Genomic DNA, 19,191 nt, shown 5'->3' with positions numbered 1-19,191 from the left:
GTCTCTGTGAGCTGGGTTTTAGCCTCCAGTCTAACCTCGGCCTAAACCTAAACCTAAACTCTCTCAACAGTCTGTGGTTTACCTCCAACTTCTGCTTTTGACTCAGATGAGCAGCTTCTCTGTGGACTGGACAGGAAGGTGTTAACGTGAGCGACCAGAGGAGACAGGTAAGACATCATTCATATCTGACTCAAAGGCTCTTTTACATTGAACGGTAAATAACTGCAATATCTGATCATAATATCTTTATGGGTTTTTGTTTACAATCCTGTGTGGCTTATTTATACCTGTACCTGTACTGTACACACATTTTGTTCATATATAGACACTTTTCACACGCTTATTATTGTATAGTAGTTCATGGAAATGTTTAAATGGACCCCTGCACTTTTTGTTTTAGTCTGTGCATACCTTTTGTGTGTGTGTGTGTGTGTGTGTGTGTGTATGTGTGTGTGTGTGTGTGTGTGTGTGTGTGTGTGTGTGTGTGTGTGTGTGTGTGTGTGCGTGCGTGCGTGCGTGCGTGTGTGTGTGAGTACATTCAAAGCAACGCACACCAGAGTCAAATCCCTTGTATGTATACATACTTGGCCAATAAACCGGATTCGGATAACGGACTGTCTGCTTTACACTTTGCATCTTCCCCTGGGCTCTGTCTATTATGGAATGCCACCAGGATACTGTTACAAGCAGCATCCACTCTGGCTCACTTGCTGCTAATTAATTAGCGCAGGCTGAAGCAGCCAAGTTCAAGCCAGGCTCGTTGTGGCTCGTTCATGCATGTTTATTTTAACTAGACTGTAGCCTGCTGTCATGCATTGTGCACCCTGGTCCGTTGTCATATTCCGCTGAAGTGCACACACAGCTTGTGTGGTACTGATGCAGTCAGCAGGATTTGCATTTTGCTTAAGAGATCAGCTGTTTTTTTACTCTTTTTACTCTGTCCGTGCTGTTTAAGTAATATAGTAATAGATCGTAATATTGCTAAGGATGGACTAGCTCCTATTGTAATTGCCTATAACTTTGTCATTTGCCTAACATCCACCTCAACTTGGAGCCTTGCCGGCGGCAGCTGGTCCTATACACCTGAACGTCAGCTTGACGAGGGCTCGCAGGGGAGTCCCCAGCAAAATGAGTCAATTGTGTGATTTCACTAGGATTTCAATGACTAGAAGTTCACTCTTGTGTGTGTGTGTGTGTGTGTGTGTGTGTGTGTGTGTGTGTGTGTGTGTGTCAGTGAGACGACTGGCGGCAGAGTGACATCACCGGTTGTGAACCAATCGGGAGTGACATCAGCAGCTGTGAACCAATCAGTGGCGAGGTTGAGGATACGGGGCCGACACCATGCTGCTGGCCCCCTTCTGGCTCTGGTGAGAACTTTAACGTTAAACGGTTGGCGCGCGAGTGGGGTAAAACCGCCGATATATCTCATGGGCTGACTCACCAAAAGACGGTGCTGCGGCTCTAAACTACAGGTTTGGGGGTTCTAGAGCAGAACACAAGACGTCTGCTCAGATGTGCGTTTACTGCGGTGGTTAAATCCCCGGTCGTGTCTGCCTGGGCTGGGCTATCAGCTAAATTCTAAGTTTGCTGAATGGATAGAACGGGGGAATTTACCCCACCCTGACCCCGCCCCCAGCAAGGCTGAGCCAGCTAACCCAGCGTCTATTGTGGGCGTTCCTAGAGCCTGTATGGGCGTTCCCAGACATGTGGACTGTCTCTATACCAACAAACTTGAGCCACACCCACTTTCAGTCTAAACCCTGCCCAATTTTGATTTAAGCCACTCCCGCTCCGAGTCCCGAGTGTGCACATCCTGGGATTATTGTTGTATTAGTATTATTGTATTATATATTTATTATAGATGGTTTTCACCAGAGCGCAACCCCACAGCACTTCCTTTTTCTCAGCATTCGGCAAACTGCAGAAATATTCACTCAACATCGTTACCGTACTTTTGTTTTCGCTGCTCAGCTGTATAGACGGTTTTCATGGAATGGTCAGTCCTGCACTTGAATGTTTTTTTTTCTTTTATGTCCATAGCAAACACTGCAACAGGAAGTGAGCGGGGGTTCAATTTAGAATGTTTTTGTTGTCAAGTTAAAACCGTCTATACGGTCTATGATCCTGACTGACCTGCTGCCTCGTCCCCAGGTGGCTGTTGCTGGTGCTGCTGCTGGTCAGTGGAAGGACGGCTCTCGGGGTGAGTTCACGTGTCGTTATGGAATGAATGAATGTCTCCTACCACCCAATCTTCTGTTTTGGCAACACCATATAAGTACAGTATTGCCAACACATGTTACAAGGTTTAAAACCTAAGGGGCACTTTACACGAGGACGGTTTCCTATGGTGACGGGGAATTATTTTATCATTAGTGCCTCCCTTTTAGACGGCGACGGCGAATTTGGGCTTAGGAAACGACACATATTGAAACCACCCTCCAGAGTGGAATTCTTGGTGACGCTCCCCGCTGAGCGCTCCATGTAATCGCTTTGACACGGCTCATTTCAGGAACTCTAACGTGCCTGCACACGCGACACACGCGATTACGCCATAGCCGTGCGCGAGTTGGCACCCATTTTCAAAATAAAACGTCAGTATGAGAGAGAAGCCGTTTTCCCACATGCGTACCGGAAAATTACCTGTAAGTCAATATCGGACATTTCCCGGAATTTCCCTTCACACCTGAGCACTGGCATGTGGGAATATAGCAGCGAAATTGCCTGTATGTTGGGGGGCGGGGGGAGGGGGGAGCTTATTTGGGGGGTCGGCAAAACGGGGTCCACCCGCTATGCCGACCACCCGCTATGCCGACCACCCGCAATGCCGACCTTAGGTTTAGGCGTGGGGGTGGGAGAGGTTAGGTTTTGGGTTAGGGTCTGGGGGAGGTTAGGTTTAGGCATGGGGGGAGGTTAGGTTTGGCGTGGGGGCTGGGAGAGGTTAGCTCCACCGACACGCTGCACGCCGCCTCGCTCAGCTGGTTCTGCTTGTGGGCTATCGGCATTGCGACCTGTCGGCACTGCGGCCTATCGGCACATAGACGCGGCACCGGCAAAACTCCGATGGTGAAATAAGTTCGCTTGTCACACAATAAATCACACTCGTTTGACTTAAGAGCAGCGTCAAGCCAGCGTAATAAACACAGCCGATTTCCCCCCTCCCCTCTCTGCTTGAGAGAGGCCAGTCCTTCGCAGCAGCCACACAGGACAGACACAGCGAGAATGGCAGAGGCTTGCAAGCTGCCCAACGCTTGTATGTATGTAGAGAAAGCAAATGCACGAAGCGAAATGTGGAAGTAGTTTGCTTTGATGTGCGCGAATGATTAGATGATGCACGCTGGAAGTGAACGTTAAGCAACGTGTGTACACCTCGCCCATGAGAGAAGGACCGGTGTCACGGCAAATGACTGGACCCGTTTCTCACTTGTGTCCGTTATCGTGCATACCGCTCTTCTGACTGGCTCGAAACTGGTGAAATGTCCGCGACGACGGGGTCGCGCTTATACCGGAACAACAACTTTCACACATGAAGGCATTAGACCGCGTTCCGGTCATTTAGCGGTAAAAGGTGCATGTGGGAAAACAGCTAGAGAGAGAGAAAGAAAAACAGAATGAGGAAGAGAAGGGAGAGTGAGAGAAACAGAACGAGAGAGAAGGGATTGAGAGAGAGACTCTGCTGCTGCTTCTCTGGACCTACCGGACATGCAGCAACGGGCGACCATAGTCAGTGTTAATTGGCATGAGAATAGTTTGGGCAGAGTGAGCACGTGAGATTGAAGGTGAAAGGTGTCACACGCCAGAAACCTTCTTCCAGAGGTCGGAAAATCTTAATTGAAAGTTCCATGTTCCGAGTTGTCTTGCAGTATAATAGTATAATACTGCCACTGCTATCCATACTGCTGGCTTGTAACAGCCTGCTCAGCAGTTCAGCAGGACTAAGTTTGCACGATATGCTTCCAGACACCTTCAAACACAGCCGTATGATTGGGAAAATAAATTAGTTTTGGTTTTTGGTTTAGATTTGAAGATTTCGATAGAACTGGCTTCGATAACTGGAGGAGGAAGCTGGTTCCGAAGATGTGAATATGAGAAGGTCGTCAGGTTCAACCTGTCTGGAACAGTAGAGTCTGGCTTCTCTCTTGTCAGCCAATCAGCTGCTCTGCCGCCAGCCAATCAGATGCTCTGCGGGCAGTTACCTAGCTTCTCCAGTCCTTAGGCTACTCACATGGCTAAGGTGCAGTGCAGGGTAATGTGTCCTTAGCTAGGGTTGTGCCGGTTGACGATCCGATCGTATATTGCCGACTCAATGGCTGAAATGACGATTGATTTTCCCTAGCCGATCTGGATCGCCCCCGCCCCCCGTGTGTGGCTGCTCCCTGACAGCAGAGATGACGTTGATGAAGTTGATGTCAAAGTTCTCCTGTTCGCCTTTTAGCGAACGGGAGGCTGAGAAGATCTGATGTGGGTGCAGATGGCAGCACATTGGTCATGACAGAAGATAGAGCGATAGGCACATTCCTCTCTAGGCAGATAGCCACGCCTGACTGCTAAGCCCGTTTAGACAATCTCACAAGAATGTGGCCGCCAACACAAACACTGCTTCGTGTTGGGAAGTGCTGGTCCCACAGTGACAAAATGGCCGTCTGAAACATATTGACCATATACATTCCAGATTTCTGCGGGAGTCTCCCTATTTTTATTAACCCTTTCTCGTGCTGTGCTCCCGATTGGTCATTTCTCCGGTTACTGTCTTTCAGAGCCTAGCAAACTAACGAAAAAACGAAAACTACAATTGAAAAAACATGAAAAAAACTGAAATAAAAACTAAGCAAAAAAACGATAACTAACTGAAACGGTATTGTGCATTTACAAAACTAACTAAAATAAAATAAAATTGAAGAGAAAATGTCCTTATTTTTAGTCTTTGGCAGTTTACAGTATTTCATACATAATAAGCCTAGTATTTTGAGTGGAGATGAAATCTATATTCCTAGATCTATCATCTTTTACGACCCTTTTGAATCTCATTCCTGACAAACACCAAATTACAAAAAAGAGGAAAGGGGCAAAAAAGACTAAAACCAACACTGAATCTAATAAAAACTTAACCAAAACTAAACATTTTCAAAAACTAAAAACTAAACTAAACGATCAAACCCACCTTAAAAACGAATGAAAACTAAACTGAAATTGAAAACAAAAAGTAAAAACTAATAAAAATAAAAACGAATGAAAAAATCCAAAACTATTATAACCTTGGCCTGTAGTGGGGGGCGGGGCTTACATTTAAAGCCAGAGTGAAGTTTCTGGTATCAAGTTTACAGCATCACAGTCAAGTGATGTGAAGTGGAGAAAGGTTTCTTGGGAAAAGGGCCTTTTCCAAAGTGAAGTCATGGTTTATATCGATCATTATTAACTTGTTATAGAAACTCACCACTTTCCACCTGTGATGATTATTTTGGGCTATGTGCCTTCAAAACGGTGCAGGTGTGGTCCTGGAAGCAGTACTGTAGGGAAGGTAAATGCCAGAAGAAGTTCCTGGATAGAGTACAAGTGGGAGACTCATGACATCAGCTTAATCCAATGGCACTTTGGTTAGGTCAGCACATCCTGGTTCTGTACAAGAACGTACTGTACAAGGACTATAAAGAAGAACCATACAGGACATCACTCACATGAAAGTCTTTGGATTTTGCATTGGGGCTAGACTGCAGTTCTATTGAATTTTTCTGCATGTCCAACAAAATACTGGATCCTCTTTGATTTTTTAGACTGACACTATTCACCTTATGTTCCAACACAGGGGTCAGCCAGTTACTGGTGTTGGGCAAGTTATAAATGTAATATACTACATATTACTAGTTACTTTAATTTGAAAGTAATATGTTACTTTACAATATTACTTTCTGTGTAGAGTAACTCGTTACTTATTACACTACTTTTGCATTACTTTTACCAAAACAACAGCAGCAGCAGAATGACTGGAACCATCCAGAAAAATAATTTCAACTGCCTTGAAATCAGTGTAAACAATCCAAAATTCTAAATGCTATTCTTTTCCTTTGTTATTGTCATCTATAGCGGTTATTTGCATAAAAACACAGTTTGATTAGGAAATGATTGTATCTTTTTTTTTTTTATATGTGCTTTGATTTAATCAAATGTAACTCAATTTGTAACTTGAGTTACTTGACAAAGTAACTGGTATAATATTACTGAAATCCTATAAGTAATAAGTTATATTACTGAGTTACTGCTAAAAGTAATATATTACATGTAATATGTTACTTTTGTAATGAGTTACCCCCAACACTGCTTCCTATTGTGTGTTTACACTTCCTGTGACAGCACAGTACTAGTGACCAGGTAAAAAGATGGTGTTTTGAACAGGAAGTCATAAAACAACTGGATCAAGTGGGCGGGGCTACATAAGGTGAATAGCGTTGCAGGAAGTTACGTAATCATTTTTTTGAATTGGTTTTTGGTTAGATACTTGAAATAAGCTCTGTGGCAAACAAAACGTTTATGATACTTAGTTTTGTTCAGCAAAATAACCGTCACAAATTAACACCATGATTTCTGAAGCATAAATACGATCGTTAACACTTCAGAAATTATACAAGTAGTGTTCATATAATATTGTAAATATATATTGTATATATATTGCTGCTAATCTCTGGGTTGACCAGAAGTCACCCTTTTTTCTTATAGTCTTGAGACAAAAGTGGAACACCAGGAATATAGCGAGGTAGAGCCAGACAGACAGAAAGAGAGAGAGAGAGAGAGAGAGAGAGAGAGGGGTAGAGCTAGACACAGAAAGAGAGAGAGAGAGAGGGGTAGAGCTAGACAGAGAGAGAGAGAGAGAGTGAGAGAGACAGAGAGCAAGGTAGGGCTAGACAGACCTAGAGAGAGAGAAAGAGAAAGCGAGAGAGTATGAGGTAAAGCCAGCCAGAGAGAGACAGAGAGACGAGTGAGGTAGGGGTAGACAGAGCGAGACAGAGCAACAGGTAGAGCGAGGTAGAGCCAGCCAGAGAGAGAGAGAGAGAGAGAGAGAGAGAGATGGGGTATGTGAAATGAGTACGTGATAAGAGTCTTAGACACGAAACTGTAAATAAACATGATCATGCTGGTGTGTGTGTGTGTGTGTGTGTGTGTGTGTGTGTGTGTGTGTGTGTGTGTGTGTGTGTGTGTGTGTGTGTGTGTGCGTGTGCGGGCGCGAGCGCGTGCGCGCATGGTAAAATGGTAGAAGAATGGTAGAATAAAGATGGCTGCCATAGAATGTTCAATGTCGTGGTCATGGAAATGAACACTTGCTGTGTTACCATAGTGACCATCCCAGTGACAGTACCACAGTGTGAAATGAACTGGTATAGTATAGTGGCTGCTGTATAGTACTTTATTTAATATTGTTTTCATTGTCATATAAGCCTTTGAGTTTTTTATCACTATATGATCTTTTGGCGCAAGTCAGATGTATTTGTACTGTACGTCATCTGATGAAATTATAGATCAACACATCGGTTGTACAGGCAGGAAAACTGACTGGAGGAGGCCTTTAAGTCCTTCACATCTTTGCTTGGCCTTCTCCATCAGGTCAAGGACAAGTGGTTAGGAATAGGATTTTATTTTTACACTATTTGAATGCAGCCCGGGTCTGAACGCAGATGCAAGAGGGGGAGGGGAACGGGGGGGGGGGGGGGGGGGTTTAGTAAAATGGAGTGTGATTGTCACTCTGATATAGCCTCCACACACACACACACACACACACACATGCAAGCACACACACACGCACACACACACACACACACACACACACACACACACGCATGCACGCACGCACGCATGTACACACGCACACACACACACTCCCTCCCCTTCCACACTCTACTTCCTCTCAATAGAGACACATTTCACAGAGATGCTTGTCTGTCTGTTTACATTCCACACTGTCTGGAACACAGAACATGTCTGTAGAGAGAGAGAGAGAGAGAGAGAGCTCACCTGAGCTCAGCTCAACTATTGTTCCAGAGAGTTCAGGTAGCCTACAATATGTTAGAATTGTGAGGCAGGTTACGTGTATTCGAGACCTGGGAATGACCTGGACCCGGTTCCAAATTTCTCAAAACCTGAGTAAGGTCTGAGCTTATCGATACTGCTATCCAGACTATTGTAGAGTGGGTCCTATATCGTAACGCTATATCTCGAAACAGGGAGTCACGTCTCTTCAAATCACTGGTGCACAAACATCAGAGTCTTGTGCGGGGCTGATTTTCAAGACCTGACCAGAGCCATAGATAGAGAAGAGTCGCGACCAGGGCCGATTCTAGGGGGGGGCAGGGGTGGGCTATGCCCACCCAAAAATTAATCTTGCCCACCCAAAAAAAAAAAAAAAAAAAAAAAAAAATTTGTATCTCCCTTTTTGAATTCCAGGCGACCGCACTTAGGGTCGCGACCCGAAGGTTGGAGACCACTGGGTTAGTTAGTTTAGGGCACCTAACAGTAGTTATAGCTTTAATTTGATTTGAGAAATAAGCTCATCCAATGCAAAGAATATTATGGAGTTGATTATTTTAAACTATGGATGAAGGATTGTTATTTATTTAGGGTAACAAAGTCAATCTGCTTTCAAAGTTTTAATTTCAGTTTGAGTTTGAATAAGACTAAAAGTCTTGTAAATATAGGTTTGAAGGCTAAATGGCAAATAGTTTTTAGCTATGGTTAAAGGAGAATTTCGGCGTAACCTATGTGGGATTCGAAATAACGGAGGTTATGCCAAACCTCTCTCTCTCTCTCTCTCTCTCGTAACGGGACAAGCCCCGTCTTTTATTGTCACACGAACACCACAACACATGCATGCGGCCACAACACACTCATGCTGACGGTGGCCGGTGAAAAGTGTCCTCTGCATTTAACCCATCCAGGCATGTCCTTTCCTCCGAGGGGCAGGCCAGGAGCAGTGGTCGCTTTCTCGTACAGCGCCCGGGGACCAACTTCGGGTGTTGTCGTCACTGGTCGGATGACGATGACGATCTGATCTTCTGCATGTTTTTGGTGGGGGGGTTATATACGGAGGAACCCCCTGGGGGAGCACGGGGAGAACATGCAAACTCCACACAGAGAGAAAGGCCCTTACGACGAGATACCCCACCTGGGCAGTAGGCACTGAAGATATGGGGGGGAACACAACCACAGCACCCACAGTGTCCCAGGCGAGAATCGAACTCAGGACCTTCTGACTGTGAGGCGACAGCTCTACCACTGAGCCACCGTGCCCCCCTCACATAGGTTGCGCTAAAACCACCACCGCAAAGCGTCCTCCTCTACTTGGCCAGTCGGCAGGAAAGTATCGCGGGACTTCACGAGACTTGGTGACCGAGATCACGTTTGAGGTAATTTGATCCCTGTGTGACTCCAGGAAACAGCCTTTGGCGAAATATCACTGTGGTGGTTCTTGAGGGATCAGATTATGACGATATTTGGCGAAAACGGGAATAAAAATAGCTATTTAGATGCAGGAAAGACAGGCTCACACTTGGCCCCAAGTCAGCTCCATTTTACAACTGACTTGGACGCTATTGATGTTATTGATGCTAGGACGGCCAGAAACGCCGCGGAGATCGCCTGGTGAGTGGCCAAATCATAATTAATGCCAGGAGATGGGTCCAGGTTAAAAAAAAACGAAATTCTCCTTTAAGTCTCACTGCACTAGTCTTTAATTTGATTTGAGAAATAAGATCATCCAATGAAAAGAAATGTTATGGAGTTGATTATTTTAAACTGGATGAAGTATTTTTATTTATTTTTAGGGTAAGTCAATCTGCTTTTAAAGTAGTTTTCTTTGTCACTTTTCAGTTTGAATTTGAATAAGACTAAACGTCTTGGAAATATAGCAATAGTTTTGTAAATAGTTAGTTTGTACATAGTTTGCTAATAGTTTTGACAATAACAAGGTAAACACTGGCCTGTCACCTGAGTGAAAGTTCCTACTTACAGTTTGGTGACCCAAAACAGAATGGTGACTCCTACTGGAACAATTTGGTTCAGTGTTTATGCCTGTGTTGCTGTCTGTTGTAATGTAAAACGACTAAAGGGAGAGCAGGTGGTTACATGAAAGTGAGTGAGAAAAGGAGAAGATACTGAATAATGACATCACAACAGTATAATCCTAATGTTAATTTAAAATTAAATATTCTTGGATGAAAGTCCAAAAAACGTCAAATCTTCTTCACCGCTGCCCTTGCAGGCAGCACCGAGAGTCCATTCCTACCTAAAAGTACTTCCAGCACCACTGAATATATTGCAATTTAATCCCCATCCCCGAACCCACAACCTCTGGCAACCTACCGCCAAAGTTGCCCCCTACCAGCCCACCCTAGTGTGGCAGGCTAGATACGGGCCTGGTCGCGACATCTCCATTCACTCCAATGGACCAGTTTTTTTACTCTCAAGAGTTCCAGGAAGTAAGGTCCTGGATTAAGCAGCACTGTCGAGTTGCAGCAAAATGGACAGTTTGTGTTGTACTTTGAAAGTTTTTTTTTTTTTTTTTAAAGGTCCCAATTCGTCCCAATTTCGTCATTCGAAAATATAGCAACCCCGTTCGTTCTGACGGAGTTGTCACTTCCTCATCTTGTTGCGTCCCAAGAATGGTCTGTTTCTATAATATATTCAGAACTAACAGTTCCCATTGGCCGCTGAGGGAGAGCCCGCCCCAGGCTCCCAGCGGCCAATCAGATTAGCGTCTGTGGACCAGCACGCTAGGTTGTGTCCACAACTAACGTTAGCAACGAGCTATCGCTAACTTAACGGTTGCTACGCTGAAGAGGACATCTCAAAATGCCTAGACTTACCGAATGCACCTCCGCAGTTGTTGGATCACGTACAGTTGGCATCGCTCCAGCTAGAAGTGTTAATTTTGTGGCTATAGACAAAATGGTGTAGGTAGCTTGTGTGAGAGAGACGCGCGCAGTATGCTTAACACTTTGAGTGCCACGGCCCTTGGGCAAAAGGTGCTGTACTGTGCCACATAGGCCGCAATGCATTTTAATATAGCCATATCATTTTTTGTGTTCCTCTTATATGGACAACCAATAGCCTCAATGAAACTTTGAACCCTTCTGTTTCATTTTAAAAAAAAAACTGTGTTTATAAACCGTTCCATTTTGGAAATACACCCCTCTGAAAAAGAGTGTTTTCGACCGAAAAGAGCATGCTGAAACTAGTTTCTGAGATAATCACATCTTTACGTTAGAAAGGCGACAGAATGAATTCTGCTTTGAGTTGAACAAAATGCTATAGCTGAAATGAAAGGTTAGAATGTCTAGTTTACCTGCGGGAAAAAGTATGTCAAAAGAAACTACACATTGAAAGCTTTCATTTGATGTGTAACATAATAACAATATTCAAAACACAACATGTCCTGCACTGTTTTATCACCCCTTGTTTTATCATTCAAGCACATCATTGACTCTGAAGCTAATATTTTCTGATATAATGACACCTCAAAAATAATTTCCTTCAATAAAAGAGTGAAAACAAAGGAATTTTGTTTGGCCAAATAATATGTTTTAGCTGCAACCAGCAGCGCTGGCCCCTGCGTGCGCAGACCCTACACCTTCTTGCTGGTCTTGATTTACTGCTGGTGGGCATCAGATAGCCTATTCTAGCTTGTTTGCTCTCTATGCATCGAGCCTGCTGTTGTATGCTGTTAGTGCCCTGCGTGCAACCACCCCCCTCCTCCTCCGCCTCCGTGGTGGGAGGAGTCGAGTGTCTCTGCTGCAGTTTGCTGAGTTTGATCTGCAATGAAAAGTCCGCTGCCTGCATCCCCTCGCTTTTTTACAGCGTGTCCTCGGCTCCCAGCTGAGAATAATGTCACTTTTCATAAAGACCCCGGTGTCGCCGTGTCGGCAACTAAATCATATGGATGGACTATCGCAGCCGACACGGATGGGGCTCAATTGTGGCAGCAGATGACTGCTTTTCACAGGCACAGCTAAGTAACGTTATGCTTCAAGCATATCAATGGCGATTTCCGTTTCCTCTTGACTTCTTCTCTCTTTACTCCTGGCCTTTGTCTAATCGGGAGGGCACTGTCGCCACCTAAGGGTTCTGTAAAATAGGTTAGACACATTCAATAGCTCCCATATTGTAAGAGGCGATGTAAGAGGCTTAGATCGACACCCCCCCCCCGTCAAAATATGAATTTGGAGTTATTGACGCCATTTGGCGTCGCTGGCAGTCTACGGTAAATTTCTCTTGACGCCATATGGCGTCGCTGGCACTCAATGTGTTAAGGACCCGACTGACGTCACATTAACCCCTCTGGGGGAACAGAGCATTAGGGGGCGTGGCTTGAAGGAGACTGCAGGGGGAAGCTGGATAGGGACAAATCTAACTCTGGCAGTTCTGAGCTTGTGACCACTCATTACAGGGAGGGATGACAGCAGTATATATGCATTTACAAGTAAAAACAGCTTTTGCACGGAATGGGACCTTTAAATCAAATTGTACATTATCAGCTTTATTTTAGCATTCAAAAGTAGCGCGAGACCCTTTCTGGCTGTTCATTGGCTAATGAGTCACGCATTGTGGTCCTCCTCCGCTGATGCCACTCTCTCTCTAAATTGCTCAAGACCTGACCCGCCACGTGCAAAACCGGCCCCGCCCTCACACATTATGACCAATCAGTACCGCAACCCGCCCCGCAGACATGAGACCCGCGCCCCAACCCAGAACTGCATAATATAATGACAGTTACCAAACTGCCACCATTTCACACGGGAGGCGAATAGCAGTCTTTCTGGCCGACACTCGTCAACTGACGTAATTATTCATGGACATAATTAGCTTTTAGCAGCTGCTAGCTCACTATCCAGCTGGTGGATAGCTCTTCCATCAGACACTTGTACAACAAAGGCTTACCAGATATTTCCAATCTGTCTCCATACTGCTTTAGCTTTATGATTGCTGTTTGCGGTAATGGGAATCCTCTTTTACAATGTCCAACTTTTCAACTTTCACTGTATCCATGTTGCTGCCTATGGAAAAAGGGCTCTGGGGATTGTTCATATTATTAATATTTGAAAAAATCTGAGTTTCATTTCCTTGTTGGAGATATTCAATTTTGAATATCCTGTTTGCATTCCTTTCCTAGCTGCCGAACCAATCCATTACTTCTCCTTTTCCAACTCAATCTATTTGACTGCATATGGGGTGATGTCGTCAACAACATTTTGTCTGTTAGAATTCAAATTGTACACCACAAGATGTCATTGGAGGTCGCGCTTCTCAGTGGAGATCATAATGTTAATATGTTTCAAAATAACCAAATCCACTGTGTGGGTGTGAGAGACCAAGAGATCCTAATAAAGTGGTAAAACATTTGACGTAGTTATTTCAGTTTTTCATATGAATATTAAAATCGGCAGAAATAACCTTGCTGTGAAGATCTGTGCAGACTTCAGATAAAAGTTTAGCAAACTCTGAAATGACGGTTTTGTTTCGGTGGATGGGAGACATTAATGATGGTGTCCAACCTCCATTCAGTTTAGGTGCTCCAGTCCAGGGGCCTCATTAATGTCATTGGTTGCACCTGTGTTTACCCTGCTTTGAGACACAAAATGGCTGCTGTGAAAAGGGTCTTTGACTTCAGGACTGCACTGAGCGAGGTCGGGGCCGTCAGTTGCCGGTTAAGAGTCTATAGGCCGTATCAGGGACGCAGACGGCAGAACCACACAGAACATTCAAGTTTAATCAAGTTTAATTTGATCAGCGGAAAGTTTCTTAGTGGTGAATCTATTGGAAATGCTGGTGATGATGTCATGCTGATGTCATAGTAACAGTGTATTGTTGGTTTCCAGGGTGACCAGACGGAGCCGTGTGGTGGGCGGGACTGTTCCTCCTGCCAGTGTATTCCTGCCAAAGGAGCCAGGGTAAGACTCCAGCCAATCACAGCTTTATGTGTGTGTGTGTGTGTGTGTGTGTGTTAGGGTTGGACGATGTCTACCAACTTGAATCATCACGATGTCCAGGGTAAAAATCCACGATGGACGATGGCATTGTCGTTGTGTGTGTGTGTGTGTGTGGGGGGGGGGGGGGGGTTCAGGTTGTAAAAGAAAAATAATTCTCCTTTAATGCAGCAATACATTTAGTATCAAACATGCTTCTAGACAGGGCTCATGGTGAGTCATGATTCTAGGCAGGGCTCATAGTGAGTCATGATTCTAGACAGGGCTCATGGTGAGTCATGATTCTAGACAGGGCTCATGGTGAGTCATGATTCTAGACAGGGCTCATGGTGAGTCATGATTCTAGACAGGGCTCATGGTGAGTCATGATTCTAGACAGGGCTCATGGTGAGTCAGGATTCTAGACAGGGCTCATGGTGAGTCAGGATTCTAGACAGGGCTCATGGTGAGTCATGATTCTAGACAGGGCTCATGGTGAGTCATGATTCTAGACAGGGCTCATGGTGAGTCATGATTCTAGACAGGGCTCATGGTGAGTCATGATTCTAGACAGGGCTCATGGTGAGTCATGATTCTAGGCAGGGCTCATAGTGAGTCATGATTGTAGACAGGGCTCATGGTGAGTCATGATTCTAAGCAGGGCTCATGGTGAGTCATAGTGAGTCATGATTGTAGACAGGGCTCATGGTGAGTCATGATTCTAGACAGGGCTCATGGTGAGTCAGGGCTCATAGTGAGTCATGGTGAGTCATGATTCTAGACAGGGCTCATGGTGAGTCATGATTCTAGACAGGGCTCATGGTGAGTCATGATTCTAAGCAGGGCTCATGGTGAGTCATGGTGAGTCATGATTCTAGACAGGGCTCATGGTGACTCAGAGTCAAATGAACTATTTGCAGACCAACAGCAAATAAATAAATGCACAAATTGGGAAGACTCAGCCTTGGTATGATGTTTTGATGGAGCGGGTCACAATATCATACCAATGCTTCCTGAGAATATTGGAACAGTGTGGTGCTGTGTGGTGTGTGTGTGTGTGTGTGTGTGTGTGTGTGTGTGTGTGTGTGTGTGTGTGTGTGTGTGTGTGTGTGTGTGCGCATGCGTGCGTGTGTGTGTGTGCGTGTGTAACGGCGTTGTGTAGGTGGTACTTGCAGCAACCCATGTTAAGGGCTTGTCCAGGGGTGGGTACGAACCGCCGATCTTCGGCTTGGGAGTCCGACATGTTAACCGCAACGCCAAGAGAGCTAGCTCCCTTGGCGGAGCTGGTTAACATGCCTTTATACCTGGGGAGTGAGGTTAACCAATCCACTCGCTACCACTCGGGACTCACGCGGAATCCGCGCTGATTCACCTCGGTTACACGTGCGTGTGTGTGTGTGTGTGTGCGTGTGTGTGTGTGTGTGCGTGCGTGTGTGCGTGCGTGCGTGCATGCGTGTGTGTGTGGTGTGTGTGCGTGTGTGCGTGTGTGTGTGTGTGTGTGTGTGTGTGTCTGTTTGGACAAACAGATTTCACAGGCTGGTTGGCTTAGAGAAAGACTGATACAACCAGAGATCACAGCTGTCACATCCAATCACCACGCAGCACGGACACACGACGGACCGTCGCATAACGTTACCGTAATGCAATAAATAGCATGTAGTTACTCATGAAGTTACCCACTACTTCAGTACTTTTTTATGAGCTACTTTTTTAAATTCTTACTCAAGTAGTTATTTTTGTGAGTACTTCTACTTGAGTAAATATATTTTATAATGTAACTGTACTTTTACTTGACTACCATTTGTATTTATTCACCCACCACTGGTTGTAGGCTATGTTTTTAACGGATCCTGAGTCTGAGCTGAACCTATAGTATATTTAGGCCACTCCTATTATCACCCTAACACATCATGGTGGATGTTGCAGTCTGCTCTCTTGTTCCAGTGTTATATGGGTGGTTTCAGGGTTCATCGGGGTGTGTGTGTGTGTGTGTGTGTGTGTGTGTGTGTGTGTGTGTGTGTGTGTGTGTGTGTGTGTGTGACAACGATGTTACTATACAGCATATTGCTGGTATTTATATTTGGAAGCCATGGTAATGTCCATAGACTGGTTGTAAGTGGCCTGCAGAGGGCAGGACTGCACAGACCAAGAGCCAAGGCACTGGCCAAATTCTGCTGTATTTCTGCAATAATTGGCAGTCGCCACATTTGGAGGAGGCGCTGTTTCCTTTATCCATAGACTCAGACTAGATTGGTCTTTATGGAATTTCCCGATGTTTGTGCATCTATTATTGTTTGTGTTCAAGGATTTCTTGTCTAAATGTGAACACAAATAAAGGTATTAAAATGTGTCTGTGTGTGTGTGTGTGTGTGTGTGTGTGTGTGTGTGTGTGTGTGTGTGTGTGTGTGTGTGTGTGTGTGTGTGTGTGTGTGTGTGTGTGTGTGCACGCGCGTGCGCGCGCGTTTTGTATCTTATAATATATATTTTGACAGCATGCTGGCTCAGTGGTTAGGTAGGTAGAAAACTTGCATGTCCTCCAAGGAGGCAATTTGTTGTACAACACAGTACGTAGACACAAAAATGACATACAAAATCATAACATCGTCTGTAGCAGTCGATAATATGGCAATTATACAGTGCAAAAGTGCATAACTAATAGCAGCCCGGCATATTTAAAGTGCATATTGTTGATAACTATCCCCTTAATCCAGATAAGCACATCTCACATCTTGTTTAATGGAGATATTGACATGGGAATAAATGAGTGTTTTGCTCCGTTGGTTGTGATCTTGGGGTATCCAGAAGGGACTAGCTGGAACTCTGCTGACAGTGGATCATGGGTTGTGTCTGAGCAGACCTTGTCTGCCGTCACAGTCAGCCTATTCAGCATACAGTAGGTGGTACTGGTAGCACTGTTGCCTCACAGCAAGAAGGTCCTGGGTTATGACCAGAGTGTCTTTTTTCCAACTCTACGAGGGGAAAAGCCTGCACCTTTTTAGCAAGGGAATCTGGAAGTGCTGCTTTTCCACATTACCTACCATGGGTAGGGTGACCAGATCCCAGCAAACCAAATGTGGGACAAAGAGTATTGTGTGGGACAATGTGGGACACGCTACCGATGATTTGAGGCAGTCTAAAATTTAGATATACCCTGTATTTTCTAACTTACAAAAAATATACATTTCTATTCACCCCTCTCTATGCTTTGCCCTCTGGTTGATTCACACAATCTGCAAATAAAAACATAAATTATCTGACTAAAATGTGTAGGCTACAATAAAACAGACCAGACAGGTTGCTGACATGGGATTCAAGTCATGGCTTCATGTACAGATTAAACACATGGCAGGTGTGTGCCTTCCACACACGAAAACATTAAAGTTAGTCAGACTTTTCTAGTAGAACAATATACTACTGAACCATATAGGTATTGAAGTAGAACCATAGTAGGCTAGCTTCATCTGAACAAAACATTAACTAACATCACAATAAGAGCACAGCTTAGAATGGAATTTATAATTGCCTGTTGCAAATAGCCTGTAGCAGCTGTTGAGAAAGATTTGAGGCTGTCTTCAATTGTGCCAGTTATACAACACTTGAGAGCTTTGTGCAAAGATGCACTGTTGTATTAATATGGGTAGTAGCTATTATCATTAGTATGGTAAGTATTTGGCCATTGGTATTGTTATTATTGCTACTAGTTACTGGGAATACACATCTCTCGAGCCACAGTGTGTGCTGCAGACAAGAGCAGCGGTGTGCACGCTCTCTCTCTCCCCTGCTCTCCCTCTGTCTCTCGGTCTATCTCTCTCCCCCACTCTCCCTCTATTTCTCTCTCTGCCTTGGTCTGATCGCGCTCCCTCTCTCTCTCTCTCTCGCCCAAAATGCGGGACATCTTCTCAATTTGCGGGACGCGTGAAAAATCATGAAAATGCTGTGCAGTCCCGCACAAAGCGGGACATCTGGTCACCCTAACCATGGGAGGGGATTTTGCTAATGCAATTTGAAAGCAGTAGCAGTAAATAATCAGCAGATGGTGCTAAAAACAGGAACGGGTAAGAAAATAAAATAAAGGAGGAGGTGCAGGGTGCGGTTCCACTGGATGCAGTACAGACATATGTGTCAGATACTGTCATGGTGTTGAAGGAAGCTGTTCTGTGGTTCTAACACAGCTGTTCTGTGGTTCCTGTTCTGTGGTTCTAACAGAGCTGTTCTGTGGTTCTAAGTTGTTCTGTGGTTCCTGTTCTGTGGTTCTAACAGAGCTGTTCTGTGGTTCTAACACAGCTGTTCTGTGGTTCTAACGCAGCTGTTCTGTGGTTCTGACAGAGTTGTTCTGTGGTTCTGACACAGCTGTTCTGTGGTTCTGACAGAGTTGTTCTGTGGTTCTAACAGAGTTGTTCTGTGGGTTCTGCAGGGTTCCCCGGGCGCTCTGGGGCGACAGGGCCCCCAGGGGCCCCCAGGCTTCCCGGGCACCCAGGGGCCCTCTGGAGAGAAGGGCCAGCGAGGACACGAGGGGCCTCTGGGGGGCGCCGGGCTGAAAGGAGACATGGTAAATACACAACATGCTGGAACATTATGCATGGTGTGTGTGTGTGTGTGTGTGTGTGTGTGTGTGTGTGTGTGTGTGTGTGTGTGTGTGTGTGTGTGTGTGTGTGTGTGTGTGTGTGTGTGTGTGTGTGTGTGTGTGTGTGTGTGTGTGTGAGATGCTGTGGTACTAGGAATAAAAAAAGCTTGCACACTGCAATGGCTCCAAGCTAACTTCTTTATTGCGGTGGTGGTAACGTTTGGAGCAGGCTGACTGCTCTTCTGAAGAAGAAGAAGCTTGGAGGCCTTGCAGTGTGTGAGCTTTTTGATTCCTTTTTCCATTGTCTACCTGTAGCTTTGCACCTGCCTGATTGGGTTTGGATGTGCTTGTTATGAAGCTTTGTTGATGCTGTGTTTCAGGGCAGTGCTGGTGCTCGTGGGTTCCCCGGTCTAGATGGAGTCCCGGTGAGTACACATACAGTATAGGCGGCAATAAGTGTTTTCACCGTCATGTGATAGATGTCTCTCTTACTCACCTTGTGAAACATTACAGCACGTCTAAAGGTGAACAGGAACGACCACGATTGTCTAACAAAACCAGGAAGCAGAAAAAAAGCAACAATCTCCCATCAGAAAAAGGTCCATAGCACAGCTCCGTGGCACGGCTCAAACGCTGGTCCAGCAGCTTGTATCGATACGGGATTGGACTCCATTACAGCGGGCGGGC

General features: G+C 45.2%; 1 protein-coding gene across 1 annotated transcript in view; it reads left to right on the top strand.

Annotated features, from left to right (window-relative positions):
• The first annotated feature begins 64 nt into the window (after positions 1-64).
• LOC310776650 (uncharacterized protein) overlaps positions 65-19,191 on the top strand; it is a 68,936-nt gene continuing 49,809 nt past the window's right edge. The window contains exons 1-6 of the mRNA XM_083636822.1: positions 65-167; positions 1,235-1,367; positions 2,152-2,200; positions 13,854-13,925; positions 18,355-18,489; positions 18,885-18,929. Coding sequence (XP_083492948.1) covers positions 1,342-1,367; positions 2,152-2,200; positions 13,854-13,925; positions 18,355-18,489; positions 18,885-18,929 — 327 coding nt within the window. The 5' untranslated portion in view covers positions 65-167; positions 1,235-1,341. The remainder of the gene's footprint in view (positions 168-1,234; positions 1,368-2,151; positions 2,201-13,853; positions 13,926-18,354; positions 18,490-18,884; positions 18,930-19,191) is intronic.

Source organism: Poromitra crassiceps (genome assembly GCF_964638095.1).
Source record: "Poromitra crassiceps genome assembly, chromosome: 5".
Lineage (NCBI taxonomy): Eukaryota > Metazoa > Chordata > Actinopteri > Beryciformes > Melamphaidae > Poromitra > Poromitra crassiceps.
This window is presented reverse-complemented; position numbering and strand designations above follow the sequence as displayed.